This window comes from Dendrobates tinctorius, unplaced genomic scaffold (assembly GCF_039654945.1).
Source record: "Dendrobates tinctorius isolate UK_male_01 unplaced genomic scaffold, ASM3965494v1 ptg000022l, whole genome shotgun sequence".
Lineage (NCBI taxonomy): Eukaryota > Metazoa > Chordata > Amphibia > Anura > Dendrobatidae > Dendrobates > Dendrobates tinctorius.
In genome coordinates this window covers 39,281,779-39,303,376 of record NW_027361690.1, presented here as the reverse complement: position 1 = coordinate 39,303,376, position 21,598 = coordinate 39,281,779, and the positions used below count along the sequence as shown (strand labels likewise).

Sequence of the window (21,598 nt, the reverse complement as noted above, 5' to 3'; positions counted from 1 at the left end):
ACCACCGCCATTATCTTCGTAAAGACTCTGGGAGCAGTGGCCAGACCGAAAGGCAGAGCAACAAATTGAAAATGTCGCCCTCCGATCGCAAAACGCAGGAACCTCTGGTGTGGAGGAAAAATTGGAATGTGCAGATATGCATCCTGCACATCGATCGAGGCCAGGAACTCCCCTGGATCCATGGCTGCAATGACCGAACAGAGGGATTCCATCCGGAACCGCCTGACTCTGATGAATTTGTTCAGGATTTTTAGATCTAGTACTGGCCTTACTGTCCCGTCTCTTTTGGGGACCGAAAACAGGTTGGAGTAAAAACCTTGTGCCTCTTCGCTTTTCGGCACTGGGACAATGACCCCGTTGCGCTGTAGCGTCATTATGGCCTGTAACAAACCCTCTGCCTGCGATCCTGTTCCGGAAAACCGGGAATGAAAGAATCGCCGTGGCGGGAGTCCGACAAACTCTATCTTGTACCCGGACGATATCAGTTCTGCCACCCAGGCGTCGCGTGCCACTGCGACCCAAACGTGGCTGAACTTTAGTAGGCGTCCGCCCACCCTGTCGTCCGTAGGTACGAAGCGCCTCGAGTCATTTTGCTGGAGGCTTTTGGGATCTGGCCCCCCTCGTTCTGGGCAAACGGCCTCGGCCTCTGCCCAGCGGATTGGCTCTGTAAGAGATTTGCCTTTCCCTAATCTGACCATCATTTGCGGAGGTGGATGCTCTGGCCGAAGTCCCCCTCCAGGGGTTACGAAAGGGCCGAAAACGCCTCTGTGTCTGCCTGAATGCTGGCCAAGTCCTCTGCTGCGGGAGGAAACTACTCCTCCCCCCCGTGGCTTCTGAGATAAGCTTATCAAGCTTCTCACCGAACAACCGATTGCCCTGAAAAGGCAATGAGGTCAAGGATTTTTTGGAGATAGAATCCGCTTTCCATAATCTCAGCCATAATGCTCGCCTAACGGCGATTGCATTTGCTGCTGCCACAGCAGAACACTCGGCCGCGTCCAGAGAGGCGCTGACGAGAAAATCACTTGCCCCTGATATCTGATTTGTAACCTCCAAGACCTCCGCAGGCAGATCTCTGTCCTGGAGGGCATTATGCAGAGCGTCTGCCCATGAAACCATGGCCTTAGCCACCCAAGTAGCCGCAAAGGAGGGGGCCAGGGCCGACCCCGCTGCCTCATACACTGAGCGGGCAAGCCCCTCTATAAGGCGATCAGTTGGGTCCTTGATAGAAGAACCGCTGGGTATCGACAATAGTGATCTTGACGCTAAACGTGATACCGGTGGGTCCACTACTGGCGACTCCACCCATCCTTTATGGAGTTCAGGAGGAAACGGATACTTCGCTTGCAGCGCTTTTTGCATTGCAAAACGCTTATCCGGGTGTTCCCTATGTTTCTGGACTAGCTCCTCGAACTCCGGATGTGTGGCAAACCTTCTATGCGGTCGCCTGGTCTTCTTGAAGGAGACCTTGTGACCTGAGGCCGTGGACACATCGTCCTCGATCTCTAAAGTCTGGTTGACTGCCTCAATGAGGCTGTCCACCGAGTCTTGGTATCCCAGGCTTTCTGGATTCCAGGCCTCCTCTCCCTCCTCCTCGCCCTCATCCTGCTCGCTTCCCGAGCTCGGCGACGGGGAACGAGATGCCCTAATACCCGCCGCCGAAACCCCAGAGGGTCCGGCCGACGGGGAACGAGCTCTTTTGCTAAGAGCTTGTCTGGTGCTGGAGCGGCCTCTAACGGTCGGAGGGTCCTGAGACGTGGACGAGCTGTCTTCCGCTGGCAGACCACCATCCTTGTCCCTGCCCGGGCCTCGAAGAGACTCAATTGCCCTTGTAAGGGACATCATAGAGTGTGATAAAGACACCACCCATTCTGGGGGGTCCTGACTTCTGGGCTCTGCAACAATGGGGGGCTCCTGGGCTCGCTCCGACTCGCAGGCTTCACAAAATTTATCTGGCTGCGCCTTAGGCAGCCTGACCCCACAGGAAACGCAAACAGCATATAGGAAAGAATGAGCTTTCCCTTTGCCAGACATATTGCAGGGTAGGGTAGGAGGAGGATAACCCTTTCCTTGACCACTAGTGCGGCACTCGAAACGGGGTTGCACTCACCCACCGGTAATGTCCACCTTGCGTCTCTTCCACGGGGCGTGCGGCGTTACTCGCCGGGGCACTTGCGGCGCACTCCGGGAGATAGGCGGCGGCTTCCAGCCGCACTTTGCGAGGAAATGAGAGGGAGGGGGGCGGAGCTCCCCGGTGTCTGTGCGCGCCCGCCGCTCTCCGCCCCCGGAAGTTAGTGGGCGGGACTTCCGGCTACCCCCGGAAGTCGGCGGGCGGGCGCGCGGAACTCCGGACCTCCCCATACAGCGGGGACCGCGGCCGCCGCTGGCCGCACTACACGTGCGGCGTTCGAGGGAGGAGGGCGGGAGCTCCCCGGTAACTGAGCGCGCCTGCCGCTCTCCGCCCCCGGAAGTTAGTGGGCGGGGCTTCCGGCTACCCCCGGAAGTCGGCCGGCGGGCGGGCGGCTCGGGCCTCACCACACAGCGCGGCCGCCGACGGGGCTCTGGCTACACTCCACGCCCATCAACAAGAGAGGTGAGCCGGGCCTCCCCCCTGTGGCTTCTGCGCCGTGGGCTTGTGGTGCTCTCAACCCCATCCCTGCCAGCCCGACCTGACCGGGAGGGGGAGGCTACTGCACCAGTCTTCGACGCTTCGCTCCCTTGGCTCACCTGCGCCTCCAGGACCACCCCTGGTGTCCTACCTAGGGGTGGTCGGGGCATTAATGCATTCCCACGTTGCAGGAGAGTAACAACGTGGAGGATCACTCACACGTGCTCGCCCGCTGGGGTTCATGGGGAACCGAATCCTCTTATCAGGATGCGTTGCCACCTCTTTAGAAAAATAACAAAGAAAAATGGTTGTCTGGGGAAAAGTCCCAGATGTGTCCCTCGGTGCGGGAGAGAAAACACGTGGAGGGCTACTCACACGTGGTCGCCCATTGATGATTTGGGGAGATCGGACCCTCTCTATAGGATCCGTCGCCCCTATCTTATCTTCATAGAAAGAGACCAAAAACAAAAAAAAAAAAAAAAAATCTAGTCTGGAGCTCCAGACTGCGTGTGCCTCCATCAGACACTAAGCAAAAAACTGAGTTACGCCCGGTCTGGGGGCGAGGGTGTATGCGGCGGAGGAGGAGCTAACTCTTTTTTTGTATACTTAGTGTCAGCCTCCAGACGGCAGAAGCACACACCCACAGTCTCTGTGTCCCCCAATGAGACGAAGGAGAAAATAAGCGCCTATAACAGTTATGTGTTCTTATGACCTTTTTGCGGTTTGCACTTAGTTTTCAGTTTATTTTAAGGTTTGTTCATTTTCATCACGTGGAAAGCGTTCAAGAAGCTGATTAATATGTGATCCTATTATAACATGTGTGAAAGCAAAGACCAGGATAGTAGTTTTCATTACAACATTAATGCCCCAATATCCTGATTACTATTATTTCAACTGTTTGCTAAAGGGTAACTATACTTTTAAGTAACTTTTCAGAATAAACAGTTCTGACATGAGGAGATACACTATTTCTGGACACTGTAATCTGAATTTTTACCAGTTTCCCCCTCTGTGGACTCTGTTTCACGAATTCGCTATTGGCTGGGAGCTTTTAAGAGGAGAATAGTGGGTATGAACTCTCACATTTACAGTACAGTACACAGAGAGGTATTCTTGCTCTTTATTTCCTTTAGCACACAGAGACAAGAAACAGCAAAATGAATGAAATTGTTCATCAGTAGATTAGTGATAACTACAAAAATAAACCCATGAGTAAAGTAGAAGGCACATACACTAAATTAGATATATAAACAAATAGAGAGCTGCAGTTTATATAATGCCAATAAAAAACAAATTTTATTTTGAATTAGATTAAAATTGTATAGAACACTAATGAATACAAGGTGACTGCATACTGTACCAAGCGGGGAGATCCAACACACTTAAAGTAATCAGATAATACAGGTGCCTGCACAATGCAGTATAAATGGAGTACCTAATGTGTGACGAGTAATAAAGGGATATATTGTTCCATAAAAAATTCATAGGCTACTAATGCAAAGTAAAAAACGCAACACTTATTTGAGTAATGCAATTGGTATGTGTGGTCTGCCTTCCGCCCCAACGCATGTTTCGCTTCTTCGTCAGGACAAGAAGCGAAACGTGCGTTGAGGCGGCATGGACATCACACAAAATTGCTTTACTCATGTAAGTGTTGCCTTTTTTACTTTGCATTAGTAGCCTATGAATTTTATATGGAACAATATATCCCTTTATTACTTGTCACACATTAGAGGCTCTATTTATACTGCATTGTGTAGGCACCTGTATTATCTGATTACTTTAAGTGTGTTGGTTCTCCCCGCTTGGTATGCAGTCACTTTGTAATCATTAGTGTTATATACAATTTTAATGTATGGTAATTCAAAATAAAATTTGTTTTTTACTGGCATTACATACTGTAGCTCTCTATTTGTTTATATATCAGTAGATTAGTGGAGATATGAATTCATCACTGTAGTGATGTAAAAGACTTGTTAGAAAGACCAGCACAATCTTTGTGTCTCCATATGCCTGTTTTCTCTCCCTCTCCTCACTTCTACTCCCCTCTTCTTATCACTGTACTGGTAGTCCTCTTGCTCAAAGGATTTCAACTGTGTTTTTGTTTTTTTTTATTATCCAGAACGGATAATGACTACAGGAGGCAGGGGTAGGGAAAGAAGTGTCTTAGTGGGAAAAGAAGCAGAGTTCTCTAACAAGATAGTTAGGTCCATATGTATTTGGACAGAGACAACATTTTTCTAATTTTGGTTCTAGACATTACCACAATGAATTTTAAACAAAAAAATTCAGATGCAGTTGAAGTTCAGACTTTCAGCTTTCATTTGAGGGTATCCACATTAAAATTGGATGAAGTGTTTAGGAGTTTCAACTCCTTAACATGTGCCACCCTGTTTTTAAAAGGGACCAAAAGTAATTGGACAGATTAAATAATTGTAAATAAAATGTTCATTTCTAGAACTTGGTTGAAAACCCTTTGTTGGCAATGACTGCCTGAAGTCTTGAACACATGGACATCACCAGACGCTCTGTTTCCTTCTTTTTGATGCTCTGCCAGGCCTTCACTGTGGTGGTTTTCAGTTGCTGTTTGTGGGCCTTTCTGTCTGAAGTTTAGTCTTTAACAAGTGAAATGCATGCTCAATTGGGTGGAGATCAGGTGACTGACTTGGCCATTCAAGACTATTCCACTTCTTTTCTTTAATAAACTCCTGGGTTTCTTTGGCTTTATGCTTTAGGTCATTGTCCATCTGTAGTATGAAACGACGATCAATCCGTTTGGCTGCATTTGACTGGATCTGAGCACACAGTATGGCTCTGAATACCTCAGAATTCATTTGGCTGCTTCTGTCCTGTATCACATCATCATTAAACACTAGTGACCCAGTGCCACTGGCAGTCATGCATGCCCAAGCCATCACACTGCCTCCGCCGTGTTTTACAGATGATGTGGTATGCTTTGGATCATGAGCTGTACCATTCCTTCGCCATACTTTTCTCATTCCATCATTCTGGTAGAGGTTGATCTTGGTTTCATCTGTCCAAAGAATGTTCTTCCAGAACTGTGCTGGCTTTTTTAGATGTTTTTTAGCTAAGTCCAGTCTAGTCTTTTTATTCTTGATGCTTATGAGTGGCTTGCACCGTGCAGTGAACCCTCTGTATTTACTTTCATGTAGTCTTTTCTTTATGGTAGATTTGGATATTGATACGCCTACCTCCTGGAGAGTGTTGTTCACTTGGTTGGCTGTTGTGAAGGGGTTTCTCTTCACCATGGACATTATGCGATCATCCACCACTGTTGTCTTCCGTGGGCGCCCAGGTCTTTTTGCATTGATGAGTTCACCAGTGCTTTCTTTCTTTCTCATGATTTTGCCACTCCTAAGGTTGTAGCAATTTCTCGGATGTTTTTTTCTGTTTTTGCAGCTTAAGAATTGCTTGTTTCACCTGCATGGAGAGCTCCTTTCATCGCGTGGTTCCTTCACAGCAAATCCTCCCAAATGCAAGCACCACACCTCAAATCAACTCCAGGCCTTTTATCTGCTTAATTGAGAATGACATAACGAAGGGATTGCCCACACCTGTCCATGAAATAGCCTTGGAGTCAATTGTCCAATTACTTTTGGTCCCTTTAAAAACAGGGTGGCACATGTTAAGGAGCTGAAACTCCTAAACCCTTCATCCAATTTTAATGTGGATACCCTCAAATGAAAGCTGAAAGTCTGAACTTCAACTGCATCTGAAATGTTTTGTTTAAAATTCATTATGGTAATGTCTAGAACCAAAATTAGAAAAATGTTGTCTCTGTCCAAATATATATGGACCTAACTGTATATACATATACAGTACTTGTATTGAGCAAACTAGTAAGTGGCTTCCAACTGTAAGCCACTTGGTGGTTGGTCAGGTCCCTTTTTATTTTAACCGCTGTGCATCTTTGGAAACCTGAAGAAGTTAAAAGAAGCTGAAAAGACTGAAATAAGTTGTCCACTACTTGTACAACTTCTTGTCGTATAACCCTCGCTTGGCCCCGATAAAATAATAAAGCTTATACTCACCTCCCGTGCCTTTCCCACAGTGTCGGCACTCGTTCTCCCCGGGGCTCCCATGATGTTGTTGTGACATGAGACACCGGCACCCAATCAGCGCTGGTGTCACTTTCCCCACCTTTGGACAAATCAAACATGAGGAGGCAGTAGATCAGCTGCAGACCAGACTTCCTCTTCATGTTCGATTTGTCTGAAGGAGAAGATGGTGACTGCAGTGCTGATTGGGCGCTGACGTCACAACACCGTATCACAGCCCAGGAGAAAGCAAGTGCTGACACCGCAGGAACGGTGCCAGCATGGGAGGCAAGTATAATCTTTATTATTTTATGGGAGCCAAACATTTTGGTCAAGAGTTGTGTACACCCCCTTTATGCACAGTAAGTCACTATTACATTGCAATACATGTGTTCATTCTTTTTAACATTTATCTAATACTTTTTCAGGCGGGTTACTGAGAGTACCTGCTGGAAAAGACGCTGGCTTATGGTTCCCATACACATTACAGACTAATATTTATGGGAGCCATCTGCCAGATGATTGTGGTGGTAGTGAAGGATCAGACATTTTTCCGTAACATTTATTTTACTGACTTTTACTGAGCTGAAACTTCTAAACTCTTCATCCAATTTTAATGTGGATACCCTCAAATGAAAGCTGAAAGTCTGAACTTCAACTGCATCTGAATTGTTTTGTTTAAAATTCATTGTGGTAATGTCTAGGACCAAAATTAGAAAAATGTTGTCTCTGTCCAAATATATATGGACCTAACAGTATATTACACAGTTTCTTAAATTTGCCTGTATTGATTTGTGGAAAGTTTGCTGAAAATACAGTTCCCATTTAAACAAGAACACATAATAATAAATCCATCATCAAGAGCTTTTCAAAGGGAAATGGGTGGCAGGAAATGTTTCTACACTACACAGACATTACAAATGTGCAGAATACTGCAGAAAGGGTAATGATGGTAGTTTCCTTACAAAGATTTGAATAATATTATATAAAGTGAAATTTTAATCATTTGTGGTCTTCACTTCTTCATGTTAGCATTGCTGTTATTATGATTTTTATTTATTTTTTTGTTAAAATGTTAACTACCTCAGAGCATCATAATCTTTGAAAGCTCTTTACAAAACTATTCCTGTTAATAAGTTGTTTCTTGGTAGAAATTCCAGTTAAATTCAAATACAATCTGCAACTCAATGAAGGTAACTTTGTCTATCTGTAAGTACCGTATATACTCGTGCATAAACCGAGTTTTTCAGCCCATTGGGCTGAAAAAGAGCCCCCTCGGCTTACACACAAGTCACGGTTCCCACTTCTTCACCAATGCAGGGTGGAGTTACCCGGCGTCTCAGGATCTTCTGCGCACTCCCCTGTAGCCTCTGTGTCCTGGTGGCTGCTGACAGGGCCGAAGGTCGGTGTTGGCAGCGGGACAAGTGCTGGTGTCCTGAACAGGCTGGGACACTGGCGCGCCATGGGGGCCAGGTACCGGTGTTGCCGCTGGCTCAGGCCCCTGGCACTTGCTGTGTTCACCTGTCCCCGTTCCACCGCCGAGCTGTGCTGTCTTCGGTGTGATCTGGCTGTGACGTTTAGGTCAGAGGGCGCGATGACATGGTTAGTGCTCGCCCTCTGCCTGAACAGTCACTGAAGAGAGCCAGAAGACACAGCGGCGCGTGGCGGTGGAGCCGGGACAGGTGAATATAGCAAGTGTCGCGGAACTGAGCCAGCGGCAACTGGCCCCCCCATAGCGTGTCGGTGTCCCCGCCTGCTCAGGACACCATCACCTGGCCTCCAAGTGACGAGAGTTATGTTTTTTTTGTTTTTTTTTTTAATTGCAGCAGCAGCATTATATATGAACAATTTATGGGGCCATCATTAACCTTTTATGCAGCATTATATGGGGCATATTATTCTATGGAGCATCTTATCTGGCCATCATTAACCTTTTATGCAGCATTATATGGGACATATTATTCTATGGAGCATCTTATGGGGTCCATCATAAACTTTATGGAGCATTATATGGGACGTATTTTGTATGGAGCATCTTATGGGGCCATCATGAACTGTATGGAGCATTTTATGGGGTTCCTGATTCAATATGGATATTCAAAAACATTTAACCTACTGATGTCTCAATTAATTTTACTTTTATTGGTATGTATTTTTATTTTTGAAATTTACCAGTAGCTGCTGCATTTACCACCCTAGGCTTATACTCGAGTCAATAAGTTTTCCCAGTTTTTTGTGGCAAAATTCTGGGCCTCAGCTTATACTCGGGTCAGCTTATACTCGAGTAAATACGATATTTACCTTCTAATACATTGACGTGTACGTACTCCAGCTCCCCCTCCACATGTCCGAGAACACGGAGACCAGCTTTGCCAAGAACTCCACTCATTACTGGACCTCAGAGGTGGACTGTGCTCCGGACCAAACCAGTTGACAAATCCTCTTTCTATGGGCGTCCTCTGAATCTAATAAAATATTGGAAAATTGGTATTTAGTTTGTTAAAATAAAAGCTATTAAGGAATTAAATGTAGAGACTAGAACAATTTTTGGAATGAGGAGGCCTCCATAAGTATCTAACGGAACCAAAACATGATTTATATCTTTGGCTCCTGCCCACCGCTGTTTCCTTACTTATACATGAATGACTTTGTTAAGGGGCAATCAGCCCTCCGGGCACATAACAGTTCCTTTATCAGGCAGATCACGTTTACATAAACTATGTTATGTACTTGAGCTTAGGTTGTCTTCTCCATAACACAGCCTTAAAACATAGTCCTCCAAAAAGACAGGGCCCGGATTTATCACAAGTGATAAAACATGTTTCCTTTATTTCCAAAGCTTGTAAAACATGGATTTGCTGAATGAAAGACAAATAATGAAAGCAAGTCGAAACAAAGCGAGTCTCACACAATCTGAATACGGTAAGTGGTGTAAAAAAAAACCAACAACAGCCAAATGCTCTACTGACACGAGGCATCAAAATAGCAAATCTGTAAAGAAAGCAATCAACCAGAAATTCTAAAAAGCAAACAGAGAATGCGACGGCACAATTCAACTGTCCATCATGATCCCATATCTCCAGCTGTAATGTCATCCACATAGTGATTTTATTACTATTCATGTTACTTCTCCATTTTAGTGCTTTATAGTAAAACTAGATTATGGCCCGATGCTATCGCATCGGGAGGATGCGATAGCATCACACCTCTTGCCATGTTAACCCTCAACACACACACTCCTCAACACACACTCCTCTCACCTTTCACCATCTCCACTCACTCTTTCACTCCACATACGACCCCTTCTCTCACTCTGTCTCTCATACTCACGCCGTCATCGCCGCTGCTCCACGATCCCCGACATCTTCTTCCGCCGGCGCCATCCTGGATCCAGACGTTGTCCACGCCGGCGACATGTTCTTGCGGCGACGCCATCTTGAGTATCGTGAAATCCCGCGATAGTCAAGATGGCGTCGCCGGAAGAACATGTCGCCGGCGTGGATGACGTCGGGATCCAAAATGGCGTCGACGAAATCTCGCGAGATTTTGTCGACGCCATTTTGGATCCCGACGTCGTCCACGCCGGCGACATGTTCTTGCGGCGACGCCATCTTGACTATCGCGGGATTTCGCAGATCCAAAATGGCGTCGCCGCAAGAACATGTCGCCGGCGTGGACGACGTCGGGATCCAAAATGGCGTCGGCGAAAACTCGCGAGATTTCGTCGACGCCATTTTGGATCCCGACGTCGTCCACGCCGGCAACATGTTCTTGCGGCGACGCCATCTTGACTATCGCGGGATTTCGCCGATCCAAAATGGCGTCGTAGCAAGAATATGTCGCCGGTGTGGAGGACGTCTGGATCCAGGATGGCGCCGGCGGAAGATGATGTCGGGGATCGTGGATCAGCGGCGATGACGGCGTGAGTATGAGAGACGGAGTGAGAGAAAGGGTCGTATGTGGAGTGAAAGAGTGAGTGGACGTGAGTGGAGATGGTGAAAGGTGAGTGGAGTGTGTGTGTTGAGGGTTAACATGGAAAGAGGTGTGCGGTGACGTCACCGGTTACAACTGGACGGAAGTTGTTACAACCGGAAGTTGCTTAGGGCATTTATTATTATAGATAAAACCCCAAGTAAGATGCATAGATAAGGAATATTTTTGCTTCAAATATAGAAAAAAAAATCATTAGCGGTTATTATTCAGTGAGTTGTCCTCTTCCATCATTTTGTTAAACATTCTATTCATTACTTTCCTAATCAGTGAAAGTTCATCTTATATTCTCTGAGCTACACTGGAGAAAAAAACATTTACCATTTTGAGCATGCTAAACTCACCAACATCATGTCTACAGTGTTGAATAAAACATAGATTTTCTCTTTTAAATTTATCTTGTTCAATTGGGTGATACTGACTTGTAAAGTTTAGGTAATTTATGTTAAGCACAATTAGGTATTACCAAAATATTCAGAATTGAGAGTCCTCAGTGGTTGATAACTTTTAAAGGCTAGCTGAAAAGATGGTAACAAATTGCAAGCTTTTGAGACTACTCAGGTCTCTTCATCAGGCAAAGACTAATACAAAATCTGAAGAATCACATATTTATACACAACACAGCACAGAAATAATGCAATAGATAGGACAAGTGATGTGAAGCAGAACTATCATTATTGAAGAGTGATGGACAGTTATGGCCATAAATATTGGAACAGTTCATAGATAAGGAGTGTGAAAGTTTTATAATCCTCCGATTGGGGTCTGGTTCTGTGTTGTGATGCCCCCACAAGGTCTTAGGAGCAAATTTCTTAATTGATGAAAAAAGACTTAAATTCATGCGACACATTCATTCTTGCTCTGAGTGTGCCAAAGGTTGTCATGAGTTTATACTCCCAGACCCTTATGTCTCTCTGAGATTTGAAATTGCCTTTCAATACAAGTAATTTCATGTCTATGGTGCTGTGATCAGGGATACAAAAATGTTTTGCCACAGGTAGAACCATTATTTTTTTATCTTATTGTGTGGTGATGAGAATTCATCCTTGTTTTTAGTTTTTGCCCGGACTCACCCATATACAGACCCCCAGTTGGACATTTAGTACAAATAATTAAGTACACCACATTAGATGTGATGCAGCTGAAAGTACCTGGGATCTTTTAGTCCTGATGTGAATTGGGGATCATTATCTTGTCTGTGGTCATTATAAATGAACCCAACTACTCCAGCACTGAAATTAACTTTTTGTACATGTCAGTAAGCTAAAGAACAATAAAATAGAGACATTTCTGTATCAGAAGCCAATCGACCGTCCAACATACCTTAAATCGGACAGTTTCCATCCAAAACACATAAAAAACTCTATTGTCTACAGCCAAGCCATCAGATACAATCGTATATGTTCCAGACCCATAGAGATGAACACCTTGGTCGCCTCAGAAAGCCCTTTTGGATCAGGGCTACCATCCAAGATCAATTCAAAATCAAATTACAAGAGCCACCAGATTGTCAAGGGATCACCTGCTACATTACAAAGCTAAAGAAGAAAATAACCGGGTGCCTCTAGTAGTCACTTACAATCCAAATCTGGAAGTGCTAAGGGGAGCTGCACAGAAAATACAACCTTTACAAAAAGATGCCCGATTACAATCCATTTTTCAGGTCCCCCACTGCTGTGTTTTAGGCAGCCCCTAAATCTAAGAAGCATCATCGTCAGAAGCTCCCTGCCTTCTCCAACAACTGCAGGAACCTTTCCTTGCAAGCAGAAAAAATGTAAATCCTGTCCATTTAAGAATCATAGAATGGTGGCGTTGGAAGGGACCTTCTGGGTCATCTGGTCCAACCCCCTGCTCAAAGCAGGATTCACTAAATCATCCTAGACAGATTACTAAATCATCCTAGATGTCTGTCCAGCCTCTGTTTGAAGACTTCCATGGAAGGAGAACTCATCACTTCTCGTGGCAGCCTGTTCCACTCATTGATCACCCTCACTGTCAAAAAGTTTTTTCTAATATCTAATCTGTGTCTCCTCCCATTCAGTTTAATCCTATTGCTTCTAGTTTTTCCTTGTGCAAATGAGAATAAAGATGATCCTTCTACAATGTGACAGCCCTTGAGATATTTATAGACAGCTATTGAGTCTCATCTCAGTCTTTTTTTTTGCAAGCTAAACATTCCAAAATCCTGTAACAACTGTGGGATACTTGGGATACTATATATATATAAATTGCTCTTTTATTCTATAAACTACTGACAACATGTCTTCGGATTTCGAAGCACTAAATTTTGTATTTATTTTCAGAAAATGAAAAATGGTCAAAATAACAAAAAAAAATGCAGTGCTTGCAGACCTCATATAATGCAAAGAAAACAAGTTCATAATCATTTAGAAACAATACTAATGTTTTAACTCTGGAAGAGTTCAGAAATCAATATTTTGTGGAATAACCATGATTTTTAGTCATAGCTTTCATGCGTCTTGGCATGCTTTCCATCAGTCTTTCACACTGCTTTTGGGTGACCTTATGCCACTTCTAGTACAAAAATTTAAGCAGTTCTTCGTTTGATGGCTTGTGACTATCCATCTTCCTCTTGATTACATTCCAGAGGTTTTCAATGGGTATCAGGTCTGTGGGAGAAGAGGGTTGCATTGACAATCTAACACAATGGGCAGCACTTTGAACACATTTTATAAGTGGTCATAAACTTGTAAATAACTCATGAAAGAATAAAGTTATGTTAAAACCAAGTACACCATTGTTTTTCTTGTGATGTGTCACATAACCCCCTTCCCATTGAAAAAATAAAGTTGGATCCAAAATGTCCGACTTCAAAATGGCCACCATGGTCACCACCTATCTTGAAAAGTTTCCCCCTCCTATATACTAATGTGCCACAAACAGGAAGTTGATATTTGGTGTATCCATATAAATAGCGCGAAACGGCCGTTGTCAGCTGTTTTACCTCTCCTGATATCACTCCCCCGGCTGACATGTACCGCATGTGCCAATAAATCAAACGATAACTTCACCAGCTTATGGAGTGCGGTCTCTCTTTCCTTTTGGATATATTCAGCATTGTGGATCTCCAGACCAGCACCCGAAGCTGCCAGCATTAAGTGCTCCGGATACCGCACACCACCAGAAGTTATATGGTAAAAGCGGTGCCGTCCACGCTTTTCTCTTTCTTCACATGGTATCCATATAAACGGCCCACCCTGTATAATATATACTGTATATATATATATATATGTACACATGTATATACAATGACAGTGTATTATCATTATAAACATATTGCATTATACTTCTTTTATTGCTCAGTATGTACCGTGTATATATACTTATACTATTCTATTGATTGGACATTTTATCTTGGGGTCCCTTCAGTTACTCACCAATGTGTCTTTGTGTCTGTATCTTAGATTTTACTAATATTTTGTAATCTGTACCTAATAAAGTTTAAAACTTTTAAACTTTATAATGATGACATTAGTCTTGGAATTACTTGGTTTTGGGTCTATGTACAATCATAAGCAGGCAGCAACAAACCGGGATAAAAAACACGCCTCCACAATAGCTTAAAACAGTCTTTCTCCTGTGGGAGACATGTAATAACAGACAGTCTACACTCATCACTGCATGCAGAGCTGTCTGTGATTATAAGAACTGGGAGTAGAGTAGAGATAAGTGTAGTCAATAACACTTCTTCAGCTCTCATGTCACATCGGTGTCAAAGGATGGGATATGGCCCTGTGCTGTACCTAACCAGAACCTGACTGTTGTGGGAGGAAAGCTAGGGAAGTGTTAATAATCACACTCGTCTCTGCTGTTCTCCAGACGCTTTGTGGCTACACACAGCTCTGCAGTTAGACCAGTGAGGAGAGCAGACTGTCTGTCATTATATGTGCCACCTTTTTCTGGGATTTTGCTTGGGAAAATGGAAACATCCCACATTTGGTATTCGTGCATCTGCATGGTATTGAAGCTTGAATGCTATCTGAACACCAAAATTCTCTATCATTGCATGTCTCACATAGGAGAATGTCTGTTGTAAGCTATTGTAGGGGGTGTGTTCTTTTTTTCTTGTATGTTGATGTCTGGTTAGGGCTGGTCAAACTCATGCAGAGACAAATCTCTGGTAACGCCCAGTTGGGCTTATCATAAATTACAACCTAAACTTTACAAGCTAATAACGCCACAATGGAGAAAAGAAATTAAAATATAATAACTACCGGTATGTTTTATTCCGCTCTGCAGCCAATTTTCCATGATGTGGCTAGTTTTTCATGCTTAAACTGCTGAACGATACTTATTAAGGACTCTCTTGGTCAAAAAACATAGGTCTTTGGCATAAACTTTTAAGGCTTCATTCAGACAGCCATGAAGATTGTACATATTCTAAATATGCTTTTCACAGATAGAACATGTACCCATTAAATATACGGTGCTATTTACATTAATGTTTTTTTTGCAAACCATGTGTCTGCGAAAAAAAAAGATTCACAGAGAAATGTCAATTTTTATGGATCACAATTACCCATACATACAGTGGGGAAAAAAAGTATTTAGTCAGTCAGCAATAGTGCAAGTTCCACCACTTAAAAAGATGAGAGGCGTCTGTAATTTACATCATAGGTAGACCTCAACTATGGGAGACAAACTGAGAAAAAAAAATCCAGTAAATCACATTGTCTGTTTTTTTTTCATTTTATTTGCATATTATGGTGGAAATTAAGTATTTGGTCAGAAACAAAATTTCATCTCAATACTTTGTGATATATCCTTTGTTGGCAATGACAGAGGTCAAACGTTTTCTGTAAGTCTTCACAAGGTTGCCACACACTGTTGTTGGTATGTTGGCCCATTCCTCCATGCAGATCTCCTCTAGAGCAGTGATGTTTTTGGCTTTTCGCTTGGCAACACGGACTTTCAACTCCCTCCAAAGGTTTTCTATAGGGTTGAGATCTGGAGACTGGCTAGGCCACTCCAGGACCTTGAAATGCTTCTTACGAAGCCACTCCTTCGTTGCCCTGGCGGTGTGCTTTGGATCATTGTCATGTTGAAAGACCCAGCCACGTTTCATCTTCAATGCCCTTGCTGATGGAAGGAGGTTTGCACTCAAAATCTCACGATACATGGCCCCATTCATTCTTTCATGTACCCGGATCAGTCGTCCTGGCCCCTTTGCAGAGAAACAGCCCCAAAGCATGATGTTTCCACCACCATGCTTTATGGTAGGTATGGTGTTTGATGGATGCAACTCAGTATTCTTTTTCCTCCAAACACGACAAGTTGTGTTTCTACCAAACAGTTCCAGTTTGGTTTCATCAGACCATAGGACATTCTCCCAAAACTCCTCTGGATCATCCAAATGCTCTCTAGCAAACTTCAGACGGGCCCGGACATGTACAGGCTTAAGCAGTGGGACACGTCTGGCACTGCAGGATCTGAGTCCATGGTGGCGTAGTGTGTTACTTATGGTAGGCCTTGTTACATTGGTCCCAGCTCTTTGCAGTTCATTCACTAGGTCCCCCTGCGTGGTTCTGGGATTTTTGCTCACCGTTCTTGTGATCATTCTGACCCCACGGGGTGGGATGTTGCGTGGAGCACCAGATCGAGGGAGATTATCAGTGGTCTTGTATGTCTTCCATTTTCTAATTATTGCTCCCACAGTTGATTTCTTCACTCCAAGCTGGTTGGCTATTGCAGATTCAGTCTTCCCAGCCTGGTGCAGGGCTACAATTTTGTTTCTGGTGTCCTTTGACAGCTCTTTGGTCTTCACCATAGTGGAGTTTGGAGTCAGACTGTTTGAGGGTGTGCACAGGTGTCTTTTTATACTGATAACAAGTTTAAACAGGTGCCATTACTACAGGTAATGAGTGGAGGAAAGAGGAGACTCTTAAAGAAGAAGTTACAGGTCTGTGAGAGCCAGAAATCTTGATTGCTTGTTTCTGACCAAATACTTATTTTCCACCATAATATGCAAATAAAATGAAAAAAAAACAGACAATGTGATTTTCTGGATTTTTTTTTCTCAGTTTGTCTCCCATAGTTGAGGTCTACCTATGATGTAAATTACAGACGCCCCTCATCTTTTTAAGTGGTGGAACTTGCACTATTGCTGACTGACTAAATACTTTTTTTCCCCACTGTATGTACAAGTTTGTGAAAATCAGCACAAAATTGGAATCACAGTGTAATCCGTACTTGTAATGTATAGGAGAATATTTGCAGTTTATTTAGCTGTATGTGAAAATCACAGATGATAAAAGCGGACACTGACCAAACACTGATGAAAATCAAATTCAAAACACAAATGAAACTTGGAACTTTTTTTCTTGTGCATGTGAAAAATCACGGACATCTCAATACGGCCTAGGATATCATTTTCCCAAGTGCCTTCTAGTGTAGGGTGTCCTGAACACCAGTCGTCTTGGTGCCAGTAAGTGCCCAATTACATAGTTTACCACCAGGATGGAAGCTTTTGTTCTTTCCATTCGTTATACACATATAGGCAAGACTTTTGTGTATACATGAAGGCAATTTTCTATTCCAATTGAGATGTTACACCCAGACTACATATCAAGCTGCAGCTCGAAAAAAAGCAGACACGCCAGTCCTACTGAGATGCCAAGTACAGGGGTGTTGAAAGAAACAGTTCATTTCTTTTTTTTTCATAAGTAAAAACACTTCACCCACCCCCCCAGGTCACAGGTTCTTAGTCACTTGGATAAAGCATAGAGAAAACGATGGACTTTGACAAGAGTCTAATATGTCTGCACTTTGTCCTCACCTGTAAAGTCTACGAGTCTGGAGAAGGTGATGACGTGCTCACACCTCAGGCAGCTTTTACAAGTTTAATCAATTCAGTAATAAAAACTGCTTTTTCAAAGTCACTTGAACGCTACAGATTACTCTGTAAACAGTTTTAGATGCTATAAACTCTAGGAAAAACTGCAAATAGCATATATTCTGTACACAAAACAGAACAAAATGATTTTTTTTCTTCTTAGCGACAGCATAGTTATTGTTAGATAAAGGCAACCTCTGTTTATATGCCCAATCAAGACACAAAAAAGTGCTTCTTTCTCTGCCAGAATTGATCAGTCTTTACCAAAATTCTCAATTCTGAGGTAAAATCTGTATTCAGTGAAGACAGACTTTCCCACTACTGAGATAGGAGATGGTGGCTGTTACTGATACAATTCTATGAAGACGGGAGGAGACAGGAGCTAGAGGTAGAACTCCTCCTTCATCCTCCCATCTAGATGGAATCTCATCAGTAGCAGCCGTCATCTCCTTTCTCAGTAATGGGGAAGTCTGTCTTCACTGAACACAGACTTTACCTCAGAATTTTGATAATGACTCATCAGTTTTGGCAGAGAAAGAAACAAACATCTCTGATAAGATACAGTTACGGCCAAAAGTGTTGGCACTCCTGAAATTGTTCCAGAAAATGGAGAATATCTTCCAGAAAATTATAGCAATGACACGTTTTGCTATACACATGTCTATTTCCTTTGTGTGTATTGGAAAAACAAAAAAAGAGAAAAAAAAGCAAATTGGACATAATTTCAGCACAAAACCCTAAAAATGGGTCGGACAAAATTGTTGGCACCCTAAGCTTAATAATTGATTGCACACTTTTTGGAATAAATAACTGCAATCAATCACTTCCTATAATCATCAACAAACTTCTTTACACCTCTCAACTGGAATTTTGGACCATTCTTCTTTTGCAAACTACTCCAGGTCTCTCATATTTGAAGGGTGCCTTTTCCCAGCTGGAATTTTAAGATCTCGCCACAGGTGTTCAATAGGATTTAGATCCGGACTCATAGCTGGTCACTTCATAACTCTCCAGTGCTTTGGTTCGTTTGATTTCTGGGTGCTTCCTGAAGTATGTTTGGGATCATTGTCCTGCATGAAGACCCATGACCGAGGATGTAAACCCAGCTTTCTGACACTGTGCACTACATTGAGACCCAAAATATTTTGGTAATATTCAGATTTCATGATCCCTTGCACACAGACAATGCACCCAGTGCCAGCAAAACAGCCCCAAAACATCTTTGAACCTCTACCTTATTTGACTGTAGGCACTGTGTTCTTTTCTTTGCAGGGCTCATTCCATTTTCAGTAAACGGTAGAATGATGTGCTTTATCTAAAAGCTCTATCTTGGTCTCATATGTCCACAAGACGCTGTCCCATAGGGATTTTGGCTAAGTGCATTTTGGAAAACTGCAGTCTAGCTTTTTATGTCTCTGTGTCAGGAGTGGACTCCTCCTGGGTCTCCTGCCATAGCATTTCATTTCATTAAAATTTCGAGGGATAGTTCACACTGACACTGATGCACCCTCAGCCTGCAGGACAGCTTGAATTTGTTTGGAACTTGATTAGGACTGCTTATCCACCATCCGCACTGTCCTAAATGCAACCTTTCATCAATTTTTAACTGCCGTCCATGTTCAGGGACATTAGCTACAGTGCCTTGGGTTGTAAACGTCTTTATCATGTTGCGCACCTTGGACAAATGGACATCAAGATCTCTGAAGATGGACTTGTAACCTTGAGATTGTTGATATTGTAAACAATTTTGGTTCTCAAGTCCTCAGACAGTTCTCTTACACTCTTTCTGTTCTCCATGCTTAGTGTGGCACAAACACGCAATGCAAAGATTAAGTCAACTTCTCCCCTTTTTATCTGGTTTCATGTGTGATTTTCATATTGCGCACACCTGTCACTTGCCACATGTGAGCTCACACCTGTCACTTGCCACATGTGAGCTTGAATGAGCATCACATGCTTGAAGCAAATTTGTTTACCCACAATTTTGGAGAGGTGCTAACAATTTTGACTGGCCCATTTTTGGGGTTTTGTGTGAAATTATGTCCAACTTTCCTTTCCTCTCTGTTTTTTGTTTTGTTCCAATACACACTAAAGGAAATGAAGATGTGTATAACAAAACATGTGTAATTGCAATAATTTTCTAGGAGAAATACTTCCTTTTCTGAACCAGTTTTAAGGATATCAACACTTTAGGCCAGGACTGTACATTACAAAGTTTCTTATTTTCATGACCACTATTGATTTATGAAATAAAAATTAAAATGACAGTTACTCTTTAAGCACAAAATTCATAATATAAACATATTTTTAAAGATGGTCCTGTAGGACAATAATTTTCCCAGGTTGTTGGGTATCTTACCTATGGGTTCTCTGTCAATCAGCACAATAAAGGGGTACCAATACTCCTGCATGGGCTGAATCATCTTTATTCTTCACACAGGTTTATAATCTCATAGCCCGTACTATGTTTGTGTCACATAGGGCATAGGCTGGATCTACAGAAGCCTAAAGACCCCCATGCAATTTACATGAGAGTCACTAGAACCTGCTGATTTTGGTGGGACTATTCCTACTCTCTCCAGACAGATGATATGGGAGGAAAAAAAGGATTGTGCCATTATGTCTTTAGTTTCCATGTCTACCTAACAAACATCCGGACGACAGTGATAGAATGTAAAACACAACATTTGTTATTGTTCAGACATATTACCGGTAGTAATCTAGACGACAGTGATCGCATGTACAATACGTTCGTTATCGTTATGACAAATAACCCATAGTAATCAAAATTATTAAGGAGCCAGATTTGAATAGGTAATAGAGATTTTTCAAAGTTTGTAAGAAGTAGAGATAAGATTCGCTCAAAATGGACTCCATTTTATCCTTCAATCTTTGATGAGAATATCTCCCACTCCCAGTATTTTTACTATTAGCAGAGTCTTGCTTGATAAATATCCCAGGTAATCTAGTAACTAACCTTGTCTATGAAATATATCTTCTGCATTACTGGATTACAAGGTAGAACATAACCTGACATCTGAATAGAATGTAATCTGCTCAGTAGTGAAGACCATTTTACTCCTCAATGCTTGGTTAGTCAAAAACAATTAAAAGACATGAAGAGGGATAAGCAAGGAATTAATAATGTAACCTCGTTATGGTGAAAAATGAGCAACAGTGTATGCCAGCTTTATAGAGCAAACTCATCTGTACTGTACCTGGCTGAAGGATGGAGTAATAAGAACCACCAGCACTACACACAGAGTAGCCAAACATCGATGTGCCAACCTGTAAGGGAAAAAGACCCAGTAAGTGAATTAGGTTTCATTTTTACCAAAGATGGTAGCTGACAGCATTAGAAGAAGTAGAAGCATATCAATATATCAAGCTATCAATATCAGATCAGTGGGGATCAGACGCCTCAACTATCAGTTGTGCCAATTTCATTGCTTTACAGGTGCACCTCTGCACATTTCCTAGTAGCTATGCCTGGCACTGCAGCTCATCCACATCCATACAAAATATACAAATCTATGCCACATAAACAAAGAGGGTTTATTGTTGGGGTGGTGAAGGTGTGGTTCGAGGGGTCAGACCCCTACAGATCTGATATTCTTCCCATCAATTTCATGGGCACAGAAAACTATCTTAAATATGGATGTCTATGTGCCACCATGTTTATTTAGAGAGCCCTCCTGGGTTTTTCTAAACCTTGTTTGATACAGTGTTCTTTGGAAATTCCAGTAATATATCAAAAAAGATATGTTAGACATTTTTCCATTTCATTTATAATGAATTTATAATTGTATATTAAATCCTTTATAAATTGATGGCATAAACTCATCTCAAAAAAGTTGGGGCAGGGCCATGTTTACCGTTGTGCATTATCACCTCTTCAACAGTCTGTAAGCATCTGGGAAGTGAGACCAATTGTTAAGGCCCTGTCACACATAACGACTCACCAGCGGTCCCGACAACGATATCAACGTGTCAGGATTGCTGGTGAGTCGCTACATGATCGCTGGTGAGCTGTCAAACAGACAGCTTCACCAGCGATCAGTACCAGCGACGCCGAGCGCGCGGCGTCGC

The 21,598-nt window shown here is 42.9% G+C and overlaps 1 protein-coding gene across 1 annotated transcript in view; it reads right to left on the bottom strand.

The window, feature by feature from the left end:
* The window catches only part of LOC141084136 (ADAMTS-like protein 5), a 124,833-nt gene that overhangs the window by 66,361 nt on the left and 36,874 nt on the right, over positions 1 to 21,598 (bottom strand). Inside the window, exons 2-3 of the mRNA XM_073568611.1 lie at positions 20,728 to 20,797; positions 8,968 to 9,131 (exon numbers count right to left, since the gene is read on the bottom strand). Coding sequence (XP_073424712.1) covers positions 8,968 to 9,131; positions 20,728 to 20,797 — 234 coding nt within the window. The remainder of the gene's footprint in view (positions 1 to 8,967; positions 9,132 to 20,727; positions 20,798 to 21,598) is intronic.